Source organism: Sinocyclocheilus anshuiensis, unplaced genomic scaffold (assembly GCF_001515605.1).
Source record: "Sinocyclocheilus anshuiensis isolate Anshui unplaced genomic scaffold, SAMN03320099.WGS_v1.1 scaffold267, whole genome shotgun sequence".
Classification (NCBI taxonomy): Eukaryota; Metazoa; Chordata; class Actinopteri; order Cypriniformes; family Cyprinidae; genus Sinocyclocheilus; species Sinocyclocheilus anshuiensis.
Genome location: NW_015552637.1, coordinates 2,307,466 through 2,319,906, shown reverse-complemented (window position 1 = coordinate 2,319,906; position 12,441 = coordinate 2,307,466). Strand labels below are relative to the sequence as shown.

The 12,441-nt window shown below is 35.7% G+C and overlaps 1 protein-coding gene across 7 annotated transcripts in view; it reads left to right on the top strand.

Moving 5' to 3' along the window:
* LOC107666839 (chondroitin sulfate proteoglycan 5-like) overlaps nt 1-9,275 on the top strand; it is a 38,716-nt gene extending 29,441 nt beyond the window's left edge. The window contains exons 4-7 of one of the 7 annotated variants that reach the window (XM_016458334.1): nt 1,578-1,656; nt 5,026-5,082; nt 7,735-7,836; nt 8,987-9,068. In XM_016458334.1, the coding sequence (XP_016313820.1) occupies nt 1,578-1,656; nt 5,026-5,082; nt 7,735-7,821 (223 nt within the window). In that variant the 3' untranslated portion in view covers nt 7,822-7,836; nt 8,987-9,068. Of the gene's footprint in view, nt 1-1,577; nt 1,735-5,025; nt 5,083-7,734; nt 7,837-8,986 lie in introns of all 7 variants that reach the window. The other 6 variants (XM_016458332.1, XM_016458329.1, XM_016458331.1 and 3 more) reach the window with 6 other exon arrangements.
* The last annotated feature ends 3,166 nt before the right edge of the window (nt 9,276-12,441 follow it).

The window sequence follows — 12,441 nt, the reverse complement described above, 5'->3', positions numbered from 1 at the left end:
CCCTGCAACTGAAATCTTTTTTTTTTTTTATCATAACATTTTTGATTACTTCTGTTGTCATTGTTTGTAAGTCGCTTTGGATAAAAGCGTTTACTAAATGACTAAATGTAAATTTGCTAATATTGGAAGTAAATCATACCAGGTCTTATTTAAAAAAAATTTTTCCAATTGTAAACACTCAGGTTACAGCAATACTAAATACTAATATCTTTTATTTGATTCTATTTATTTTAATTTGATTATTAATTTATTTATTTATTTACATCTTCTACTTATTTTAAAACAAGAGATGAAATAGTTTAACTTGATAATATGAGCCATCATATTAATTAGCAGCCTTTAAAAATAGTAATATTGTCCGAAGTTTCCTGTCCATCTATCCCCTGCCAGCCAATGATGCAGGTTATTAAATATATATATATATATATATATGCATATACATATACATACGTATTTATATATGTATATTTACATATATATATATAGATACACACATGTAATTTTTTAAAGAAGGTACACCGCCATCTTGTGCCGATTAAACTGACTTGAACGCACCTGACGTCATAATTACGACTTGTCAACTCGTAAGTATGAACGTCCCAGGAGGACTTGAACGCAGCATAAAACAGTTTTGTAGGAACTACCAGTGACGTAAGTGTGCACTGATTGGCCAAATACATATGAAACACCAGCTACCCAGCATTTTTAAAAAGCCATGTAAAAATATTTACTCCACAAACATGGAAAACTGCGATAACGGCATTTGGCTACCTGTTGTTTGCAGCGTTGTGTTCTTTTTGCAGCCTCGATGATAACACTAAAAGTTTTCATAGGAGATTCAGTCTGATTTTCATGCTTTTTCAATCACGTAAATTGTGCGTTTATATTCCATCTCCGTTATCACGAAACCCACGACACACAACAAAAACAGCGCCGATCACGGCATCCTCCATTCACTGGTTGTTGACGTTTGTAAATGCCGCTAATAAAGACGTCGCTGTTGGCCGCTTCAGAGTTCCCGCTGCCGGTGCGAATGCAACCAGGAAAACGGCCTGAGGGGGAAATGGTTCTCTAAGAACAACCCTGCTGACTAGTTCTTAGAACTACGCAGTGCGAAAGCCCCTTATTTAAGAACAGGAAGAGTCGAGAAGGAAATGGGAAGAAACTGCAATCTACACATAAGCCCATGCAGGAAGCTTAATTTATTAATTCATTTGAGGTCATTTAATGGTGATGAAATGTCTAGAACTTCTAATATTTTGAAAAGACTTTGATATTTGTTGAATTTGAGAAAAAGGCATGATTTGTCATGTGGTATGTTGCATCACAGGTTGTGTACTGAATGTGTGTCTAAACTACTGCCTCCAAAGCAGTCCTATAGAATTGCACTAATGTTCTCTTCTCTTATTCTCTTTCTCTCCTCTGTCCTTCATAACCTCTGTATTCATAATCCCCTGTATTTTCCATTGTGTCCTTGTCTCTCTATACCTCTCATTTTCCCACTATGCTCCCTCCATTCCATCACTTTTCTTCTTTTTCCCTTTTTTTCCCGCCTCCCCCTCTCCCCGACCTCGCAGCAGTAAGTACCGTCCTTCCTCGGAGCACCACAATGATAATTTCTCGTTGTCCACCATCGCTGAGGGCTCCCATCCAAATGTAAGGAAACTTTGCGACACCCCTCCTAATCTCCCTCATGCCCGTGCTTTGGCTTACTATGATAACATTATCTGTCAGGTAACGTGTTTCTCGTCTTTCTCTTTCCTCTCCCCCTCCGTCCCCTCTCTGCATGGACCCCGAGCGTAACCTTTGGTAAGGGAGGGGGTGCACAGCGCACAGAGAGATGGGAGCGTTTTCTCCGCTGAAAAGGTCTGCTCTCAGATAGGAGTGTGGTTACTGAGGCAACAGTTGTTACCATAGCAACAGGGTAACCGGGAAACGGCGAAAAAAGCTGGCGTTTTTTTTGTTGCAAGCGCCGCTTTGGATGCTTCGTTAATTGTGGGGCTCGGTGCTGTGGCTGACCCGAGTCTGTCAGCCTCTTTCCGACAGGCCATCCATCTGCCCCACCGTGTCTCTAGATGAGCGGATAGTCTAGCCTGTAGACACGCTCTTTAACAGCGGTTTAAGAGACTCGTGGGAAAGCGGCCCTATTGATCCCATGCAAGAATCGATACAGAGGCAGACCTGGAAGACACGTTCTCCCCCGACACATACATATACATACACACCCAGAACATTTGTATTAAATGTAAACGCAAGCGACAGCATTGAATAATTTCATTTGCACCTTTTGGAATTTGGCTATAGGTGATTCTAGGTTTCTAGGTCCTATCCGTGAAGTTACAGTTGAGAATATAAAGGAATATTTCTTGTTTTATGTGTGAGAGGTTGCGAGTTTGAGTCTATAAAATGATTTTATTAATTTTTTTATCTAATTATTAATTATGTAATTTTATTTGATTGATTTTTTTTTTTTTAATAAATCAGAATTGCATTTGTTTGTCAGTAAATCTGTAATGGTGGTGTGGATGATTTTTTTAAAGCAATATTTTATTATTACAATATTAATATAATATTTCTTAATTTACGTGTGAATAATTATGTATGTTTTTTAAATTATTTAAAATTTAGCATTCATTTTATTTTATGAAATATAGTAATTAAGCTTTTTATTTATTTTAATTTATTAGTTTGTGTTGATTTAATTTTTGAATAAAATATGATAGCAGAAATGTAATTTAATAATATTTTATTATTATTTATTAATTTGTAATAGATTGATTTTTAAAAAATAAATTAGAATTTAAGAGATTTAATTAGACATTTTAAAATAATATTAATTAATAATAATTTATTATTAATATTAATTACAATTTGTACATAATGAATTTATGATTAAAACATCATTTGAATTTTTAGTGTTTGTTTTATTGATTGCTTTTGTAAAAAATAGAACGACAGACAAAATAAATAAGGATAGCAGGAAATTTAATTATTATTTTATTGTTATTGTTTTAATACAATTTAATTTATTATTCAGTTTCATTTATTTGATTACATTAAAAATAGAATTAAATTAAATGTATTAATTTAATATTAATTAATATTAATTACAGTGATTAATAAATAATTTTATTTTAATTTAGTAATTTTTGTTAAATGATTTTGTAAAAAAAATATAAAAAAGGACTACATACATTATTTTTATCCATTTTAATAGATAAAGTTTTTAACAAGTAAATTCTAATTTAATGTTTTAGGTTTCTCAGTAGGTGTATCAATAATGGTGGTGTATGTGGTCGCATTGTATTTTGTGTTTTTGCTTAACTGGAATAAAGAGAGTTAAGATTATATGTTTTAAAGATAATTCATAATGTAACTTTAAGGTCTAGAAAGGGAAGGAAATCCACTCAGATATCTTAGTCGCTGTTTACAGCAAACATGATGAGCGATCACACAATGACAGATTTTTAAGGGTGAGTTAATGGTAGCATCTCTGGTTCCAGCATTGTGCCCTGATTGCAGACCTTGGACTCCGCTGAGAGAGCCCACCCACGCCACCCTCCTCCCCCTGCCCCCTCACTCCGCTCCCCTTCTCTCTTCCTCTGCACCACTGCATGTCTGACTCTTCACACGGGCCTCCTAGTGGTCCTGTGATCTGCTGCTGCTTGTCCACTGCATCGCATTAATATACCTGTCTGTCGTTTCACTCGTTTATCCTGGTTCAGAAAGATGAGAGGGTGAGTGGGCTCTCTCTGTGCCAGATCTCACCAACCAATGAAGTGTTGAGCGAAAAATGCAGGATAAACATCTGAGATGCAACGTCTCACTGCTGCCCATAGCTGGCGTAACACTTGGCTGACATGTCTGCCGCATGGGTAGATGTAGATCTAACACGGGCGTCATTCTCTTCTGTGGGATAACCATAACACAGCTTTCTTCTCTTTTCAAATCTGATGTGTCTTGGAAAACACATTATTGCAGTGGAAAGCTATGGAAAATACAGTATTTTTTTGCAATAGAAAAGATATGTGCATTTTTGAGACCCTCGGTCATATTATGTTTACTACAGTCCAACGGTGGATTGTTTAATAAAAACAGTCTTAAAAACTCTTAATACGTATAATATCTATATTGCATATACCCATCTATGCAGTTGCCATCAATTCCAGCCTGGATGCATCAGTCAGATCAAAGTAACTACTTTTTAGCACTTTTTTTTGGTAAACCTTTGGGCAAAATGGACATGAATTCAATGTCTTAGTTACCTGAGCTCAGGATTTTTTTAAAGAGAATATTGATTATAATTATATAAAATTATATATATATATATATATATAGTAGTGCAACTCAAGGTCATATTTTTAAAGGGATAGTACAACCCAAAAATAAAATTCTGTTATTATTTACTCACCATAATGTTTTTCCAAACCTATATATTATTTTATTCCATGAAACACAAAAGGAGACATTTTTGAAAAAAAAAATACATATCTCTATGCCAAAAAATGAAAACACACACACACACACACATACACATACACATTGTATAATTTCTTTGTCTTAAAAATAGTCTAAATTTCAGATCTTTTTAAACCATATGTTTGATATCTTTGTGATGAACAAATTTAAAATGATAAATGGTATATTTGAAACAAATAATGACAGAATTTTCATTTGTGTGTTATCTATCGCTTTAAATCTAGCACACAGTAAATGTATGTATATTTTTGGATTCCGAGCTGAGAACCTAAAGACGTTAAAGGGCCATAGACATAGTCCCACAATGTTGATTCTTGGGTAAAGCAAAAAAACTCAAAATAAGTGGCACTAAGGTTGGGAACACTTGTCCATTCAGTGTCTCTTCTCTCACCACTGGAGGATCTTATACACAATGGGACCTTTCCCTGTCCTTCTGTCTGTCTTTCCCTGTGTCTTTCTTTCTGTCTTAGTCTCTATCTCTGTCTCGTTCTGAATGGAAATGATATTTATGAGGTATATAATCCTCTCAATGCCCCCATCCCTCAGAAAACCATGAGCAGATACACCTGGGAGTGTAAGACCAAAGAGGAGCCCGACTGTGAGGTAAGACTTACAACCCCACAGCTCCGCCCAAAGGACAGCAGCTGTCCTTTCATTGTGCTGTTCTCCTGTCAATCAAACTGTACTGACCAATCCTGGCCCTTCTTATCATCATCATCATAGTGAAACCAAACTAACAGTATGGTCCATTTAAAGTCTTAAAAAATAGTTCAACCAAAAATATAAGTTCTGTCATCATTTACTCCATTTGTTCCAAACTTGTATTACTTTTTCTTCTTTTAAACTAAATATGATTAAAAAAAACACCACAAAAGTGGTCCATACTTGAATTAGTTTTGACAAAAATTATGAAGAAAAGGGGTTTTTAGAGAACAGCTACAGAAGAAATGTATACAGGTTTGGAACAACACGAGGGTGAGTAAATTATTTTTAGGTGAGCGTCCCTCTAAAGAATATAATAATCATCCATTAGTGGAGTTCATATCTGTGGGTGTATATTGTTTCAACTAGAGTTGTCTGCAGAAATATAATATGCCAGTATGAGATCAAGAATGAGATAGATTCTACAAATCCTTTCAAACACTCCATGACCTTCAGACAATATAGGACATCAAAATTGATTGTCTCTTCCGGCCACGTGGAGGCTTGGAGCTCATCATCGCAGAGAAAACACTCCTGAAAATGAAATGCATGCCATGAAACGAGGAATCTCTCAAGACAAGAAGGATGCGAGACTGTGGCCGGGCATGTGTTACTAAGAGTGTGAGTGTAAGTGTGTGAATAAGAAACATGAAATGTTGCGGTGGAATTTACATCAGCGACAAAATGTGTAAAAAGTTTTTTAATTGAATTAGTTGGAATTGAAAAATAATAAGTAAATCTATGGAAAGATGAGTCGGGGTGTAAATCAATAAAGCAAGCATGCAGGGGCGATGTTTTTGGTGAGGAGCAAATTAAACAGATCTTTCCCCAAGGTTTCTGTTTCATATTATTTCTCTCTCGCTCTCTCTCTCTCTCTCTCTCTCTCTCTCTCTCTCCGTCTCACTCCACACACAGACCTAAACCCTCAGGGAGGGTCTGTGACTTGACAGATGTTTTGGAATGAAATAGACCATATATAAACTAGAGCAGAAAGGTCAGATAAGTGAAGTGGTAGCTGAATATTCTTCAGTCAGTGATTTTGACGACTTAAAGGAAGAGGTCAGTTCAAAAATGTCATTTATTCACCCTCATGTGTTGTTGCAAACCTGACTGACTTTCATCTGTGGAACACAAAAGAAGATATTTTGAAGAATGTTGGTGACCAAATAGCAAACATTTGGCATCCCACAGAAGAAAGAAAGTCATAATGTTCATTTTTGGGTGAACTATCTCTTTAAGACAACACATGGACCATGCTAGTACACCGAAAAAGCTAGATCTGTCCAACTAATCAATGCAGATTTGACCCCTCTCCTCAACACTTTCCAGATTTCAAATGTATACAATGAAATATTTTACTTTATTCACAGAATATGAGTGTGGACCCACTGCTCTATTCCCATGTGCCCTTTGTCCCTCTGTCCACTCCAGTTTTGTGCTATAGACCAGTGAAGCCTCTGATTCTAATGTACAGTCTCCCTTCCTTGTTCCTGTCTTGTCGTCTCAGTGTCCTTCCTTAAAGCTTTGCCGTTCACTGCAACTGACACTTATTTAGGTTCCATTTCTAAAGCTCAGTTTTAGAACAGATCAATGATGTCAAGTATATAAATTTCAATGCCTGATAAAATGCATATACTTATATACTACCTTTAAAAAAATATAAATGCTGCTGTTCAGCAGTTTGAAGTCGGTAAAACGTTTCTTTCAGAAAAAGAAGTCTGTTATGCTCAGCAAGGCTGTACTTATTTGATCAAAAATACAGTAAAAATTGTAATATTGCAAAATATTACTACAACTCAAATAAACAGTTTCGTATTTCAATGTGTTTTAAAATTTTATTTATTCCTGTGATGCAAAGCTGAGTTTTCAGCATCATTACACCAGTCTTTAGTGTCACATGATCCTTCAGAAATCTTTCTAATATGCTGATTTGCTGCTCAAGAAACATTTCGTATTATTGTTGAAAAGAAGTTGTGCTGCTTAATATTTTTGTGGAAAACATGACTTTTTTTTTTAGAGCTCTTTGAATAGAAAGTTCAAAAGATTAACATTTATTTGAAATATAATATTTTGTAACATTTTAACTGTCTTTCCTGTCAGTTTTGATCAATTTAATCCATCCTTGCTGAATAAAATTATTATTATTTTTTTTTAATCATATTGACCCCAAATTTTTGAATGGTAGTGTATGATTTATAGACATGATTATTCAAGAGAGAGAAAAAAATAGTTTTAAAAGTAACTATTGGGATGATTCACATTATATCTTGTCTAGTCTTGATTGGCTAATACCTGTCAGCAATCTCTCCACTGTCTAATTAAACTTAATATGAAACTGCATTAAAGAGTAACACATTTACATGATAAGAACAACATGATAGCCGCCACTTCTCATTAATAGCATAGCTAATGTTGACAGGAAGAATGCAAAGAAATACTCATCAGTCATCTCCATCATGACTCTTTTCATATCCAAAGAAAATCCCTCAAACGTCTCATGAGAAGTGTAATCCACCTCCCCATCCAACCACAAATAAAAAGCACATTTTCTAGTTTCATGCCGACGGAAGAAAGGACGCCCTCTATCCAGTAATCATGGAGGTGGCGTATCCCCACATCCTGCCCGAAGTTACAATCTAAGTCATCGCTGAATGAGTAAATCATCTTTAGTAGTCTCAATCGTGTTCAAAACGCGACACACTCGTGCCTTAACCCAACTACACCAAGGAACCAGAACGCTTCATTAGCTTCTAGCAAAACTAGTTTAGCTCAACCAGCTTCCCCTAAAAAAACATGCTAGCATCACTATCACTGGATTGAAGGTGTCAAGTTATCCCTCAAACAAGTCGATTTTGTATCATTCATTTGTTTCAATTACTGCATTAACGAAAGGCCACTGAATGGTTATTCCACAGAGAGAGAGAGAGTGCTAGGCTTTATTGCTATGGCAGGTGAGCTCCTCTTGCCAGAGCTCTTGTTTCAGTCCATGGCTTTTCCTGTTCACTGGCGGGACAGTAGTGTGGGATGGGGCTGTTTGAGTTTTGATGGGTTTGCATGTATGCATGTGTGTCAGGACGGGTGGATCATACAGCCTCCGCTCTGCCCAGAGGAGAAAACATCCTCAGCCACTGATCAATCAATCCTCAGCCAACTGCAATCAATCAATTTATTTGACGCGAGATCTGTTCCCGCAGTGCCGTCACACTCCAACTATTTGGATGTGATGCCAAAGTGTTTTGAAAATAGTATCTACTTATTTATTATTATCATTTGAATTTATTTTATGTTTATGTAAACAACTACATTTATTCACTAAATATATAAATTTTGTTTTTGGTTTGGTGGAAATTATTTTTGAACATTACACTAAATATATATATATGTTTGTTTATTTATTTATCTATTTATTTATTTTATATCTTTACAATTGCACATTATGTAATTAAACAACTTTTTTGTTAAAATAGTAGGAGATGTAATGAGCAATATGATTTATTTATTTTTTATTTTAAATACTTAAACATTTATTGGATAATTTGCAAATGATAGTAAGTAAATGAATAAAGAATGCTCATAACATCTCCTTTAATACTTTAATGGATTTATTTCTTTTTATTTCTTTTTTTAATAAAGTAGTACATTATGAGCATGATTTATTTATATTTATTTAATTTATTTTTAATGTAATAATTTAACAAATTTACAATTGCCCATTATCTAATTAAAAAAAAATGTATTAAAGTGGGAGACGTAATAAACAATTGAGGTTGTTGCAGAGGTCTAACATTGGACTGTCATTTCCCAGGATGATCCTAATTCCCAGAACAAGATGGAGGACCCCGTGAAGGTGCCCCCACCCAAAGAGGACGAGTCGCTGAACATCCAGAACTCGCTCACCCCTAAGCACGAGAACCATAAGGTGCTGGGCGAGGAGAACTCTTCGGAGGTAAACTCGCTTCAGAACAACATGATGTAGAACAGAAACAAAAGCACCCTACGCAACCACGTCCACGATCACTTAAAGCATCGAGCAGCAGACGCTACGAGCAGCCACACCCCCCACACCATCACCACATGACAGAAAACTTTAAAAACCCCGCCCCTCGTACCCACTCAGTCTCCGCCTCCTGCCCCGCCCCTTGTTGCAGTCTTTTTGCCCTGTAGTCGACCCGCCCCTGACCCAGCCCTTAGATATACACACACCTACCCCTGCCTAACTGAATTACGGCATGCGTTGGTGTATATTGTAAAAAAGAAGAAAAAAGTAAAACATATTCGGGGTTTAAAATATAAAACGTTGTCATAAAAGAAAAAGCTACTGAGAGGTTTTGATGTTTGTCTGACTAATGCAGTGAGTATGTATAAATATATGGAAAAAATGCTTGGATTGATATAAAGAAAAAACACAATGTGTCTTTGTTTTGATGTGATTTCTAATCCTTTGATGTACTTGTTTTATTTTGTACTTTTTGGGAATATAAACTACAAAGAGAAAAAATCTGACAGTTGTTGAAATAAACCTTTTTACCACTAAAGTCCTTGTCCCTGTGTGGTCCTAGCCTTCGTTGTTTTCCCTGGGCTGATGCCGTCTTGCGCTTACTATCTCTTGCTTTGCTTGGAATTGCGCATGGCTTTTGATACCTGCCCCATAAAGGTCTGCATCACTTTAGACCTGCATACTGACAATGTTTTACAGAAGCTGGCAAGCCTGTCATAAGGGTGAACCAAAATACTACACATCTTTCTGTTATTTCCCTGTCAAACATGAATTTAAAATCAATTGCATCACTTTCTGAGGTGTTAGGTATCAACTAAGACTCATATTAGACCGTTAGACATGTCTATCACTCTCTCCTAAACTATATTGCATTATAATCCTGGCTTATAACCTAATAACCTATGCATATATTGTAAGGAAAAATTTTCATAAATTGTTTCCTTAGTTGTTTTTACTACAATAAAGGGCTTGAAATAGTAACCCTCGGTCATTCTAACCTCGGGTAGAAATCCTGGGTGATCTTGCTTCACATTTCACACTGCTCATAATTTACATAGGATTAATAATTTATCCTGGGTATTCATAAACTGACGTTTCATACTGTACACTCCCAAACCCTGGGTTAACGTTCTTATTAGCATATTTGTCCGTGTCATTGATTGGACGAGCAAGGGTGAAACGTACCTTTACCCGTGGTTAAATGTTGAGCTTAGAACGATGATAACCCAGGGTTAAGCGCAGTGTGAAAAGTTCTAGCTTTTCAGTTGATATAAAGTCTGGAATACACTACACAATTTTTAAAATCTTAACGTCAACTTCTTAAGACAGTAAATCGGTGGAAAATCAGGGGGAAAACCGTGTAGTGTATTCCAGCCTTAATATAAAGTTCCCACAAGAATTTGTTCTAAAATTAAATATCAGTTCCACCCTGTTTCCTAATTTAAAAAGCCAAAATCTGAGGTTTGAAAAAAATTGGCTATTTTGATGAATGAGCTATGGGCCTGTTCACATACTGAATGATATGCCTCATAAGTGTCTCTCTGCAGTCGGTGCAGCTGTCAAACTGACACTCCAAGATTCTCTTATAAATGAATCACAGGTTCTTTATTGTGGTTTCCTTTTATGAGTTTTTGACGATGAGGTTTGTTTCAGCCCCAGAGCAAAGACCCCTTCCTCCAACGCACTAATAGAGAACAAGTTCACTTGAGACCACCAGCAAATAGGGAGCAGACACACCACAGACAATTTGGTCATTTAGCAGTGCAAGTCAGCCATTCTTTTTATTTATTTGTAATGTAATATTAACCTATTTTATTTTATTTTCATCTTTTCCAATCCCATGTTTTCAGTACCTCCAGGGTCTCTGGTTGGTCTCTTTGTGTGAATCTGTATTATAATGAATAATAGGGAGGCTAGGGAGCACTTCATCCTCTCATATACACAGAGCGACATAAGTGCCTTTTCAATGCACCACAGATGCCTATGAAATCAGATCCGGGAACATACAGACCTTCATAATCACGTGAGACTGTAGTTGTATTGTCTGTGAAGCTCAGTATGTGAAACTTGTTTCTACTTCAATGCTCAAGAGCACTTTACTTAGTTTTGGCCAAATCTGAGCTTATTACAGCCTTTTTCCTAATCTAATTATGGCATGGCATAACCATGACAACAGCATATACACAAGTATCAAAAACAAGGGAGAGTTCACAACATGTTCTACACACACTACAAATAAAATCCTCAGTGCCCTGAGGTGGCTCTGAGTCTCTGACACTGTGAAAAGGACACAGTAATGTCCCCAGGCGATCCTGTCTCAAGTTTTTGTTGAACCAAAACCAGCTCGATTTCTCACCAGCTCTCTCTCTAGCATTCTTTCTTTCTTCTCGCTCATTTTTCACTGCTTTCTCTCCCTCCCTTTCCTTTTTCTGCCATGTTGATCCTCATGCAAATGCAATTCTGGGGGTGTAATCGTCATAGAAACACATTCTGATAGTATGGGTCATTACTAGATTGAGGAGAGGCTGGTCTTTCTCTGCTTTCATTTTCTGTCACTCAAGTGGAACAGTGTACAGCGAAATACAAAGAAGATTCTGCATTTACTTGAAAAAAATGCCCTTTTACAGACAAAACTCGCATTTACATACAAGTAGCCTCAAAAATATTTGGACACTTAAGCCAAATGGTAATGTATACTAAAAAAATTGTAATAAATCATCACCATTCAAAATAAAAATTTGTGTATTATATTCTATTGTATTCTTTTATTACATATACATATATGTATACGATATAAAAAAATTATTACTATATGTGTAATATATATATATGTATTAAAACAGTTGCCTTACACATACAGTTATTCATATTTTTATATTGTATATTATTGATATAATATTGTATTTTGTTGAATTTTGAGTGATAAGTCAACTTTTATTTAGTGTAATTTACATTATGTGTGTGCGTGTGCGTGTGAACTTCAAAAGATACTAAATAAAACAATTGATAGGATATATATATACACATATATACAACATAACATATACACAAAATTGACATATTTTATATTCATATAATATTGTGTGTGTATGTATATATGTGTATGTATATATATATTTACATTTACATTTAGTAATTTAGGAGACGTTTTTATCCAAAGCGACTTACAAAGTAGAAGCAATCAGAGCAACGAGAGAGCAACAATATACAAGTGCTGTGACAAGTCTCAGTTAGTCTAGCACAGTGCACATAGCAAGGTTTCG